Source organism: Ichthyophthirius multifiliis, assembly GCF_000220395.1.
Source record: "Ichthyophthirius multifiliis unplaced genomic scaffold scaff_1120509251309, whole genome shotgun sequence".
NCBI lineage: Eukaryota > Ciliophora > Oligohymenophorea > Hymenostomatida > Ichthyophthirius > Ichthyophthirius multifiliis.
In genome coordinates this window covers 138,979-139,727 of record NW_004086000.1, presented here as the reverse complement: position 1 = coordinate 139,727, position 749 = coordinate 138,979, and the positions used below count along the sequence as shown (strand labels likewise).

General features: G+C 19.6%; 1 protein-coding gene across 1 annotated transcript; it reads right to left on the bottom strand. All coding sequences in view use genetic code 6, as the record gives it.

The window, feature by feature from the left end:
- Positions 1-553: 553 nt before the first annotated feature.
- On the bottom strand, positions 554-749 carry IMG5_179520 (phospholipase carboxylesterase family protein, putative; the record flags this gene model as incomplete). Its single annotated transcript, XM_004027591.1, has 1 exon — positions 554-749. A coding segment is annotated over exon 1 (176 nt), but the record flags the coding sequence as incomplete, so codon positions are not given.

Here is a 749-nt window from a genome sequence, read left to right as displayed (position 1 = left end):
TAAAAATGTATGTAAATATAAACTTTTTTTACCAAAATAAAAAAATTAGTTTAATTTATTAATTTAGATAAAAAGATTTATATAAATAAGTATTTATTATTTTCAATATAGTAATTTAATTAATAAAATATATATTAAAAAAAGAAATCATTAGTTTTAATACCAGTCTTTTATTTTTTTACATTAATATTCATTAATTGAATGACCTAATTCTTACTCATAATTTATAATAATATTAGTATTATATTTTTTTAATTAATTAAAAGTTTTTAGCATATATTCTTCCGATATAATATTATCTTACATACCCCAAGATACATAAATTGGAGTATCAGAATTATTTTAATTTATATTACCAAAATCCATAAAATAACCACTAAGGGCTATAATTCCTTATATTTTTTTGCTTTGTCTTAATCCTGCATGTAAAGCCATAGAACATCCTTAGCTGATTCCTCCTATAAATAAATTACCTTCACATTATTCATATTCATTATCTATTATTTATTAAAGAACTTATTACTATTATTATATATCATTTAAATCATAAAGTTAATAAGGACTATATTTTATTCTATCTTCATTGCTAATAAATAATATATTATACCAACCTGGCATTTTTATATTTTATTTGCTTATTCCTAAATATCTTAATGGAGCTTAAGGCAGAATTACTTTAGTATTATTGCATACTGGGCTAAAGTTAGACATAAATAAGTTATAATACATACTACATGTATTACCAGCAC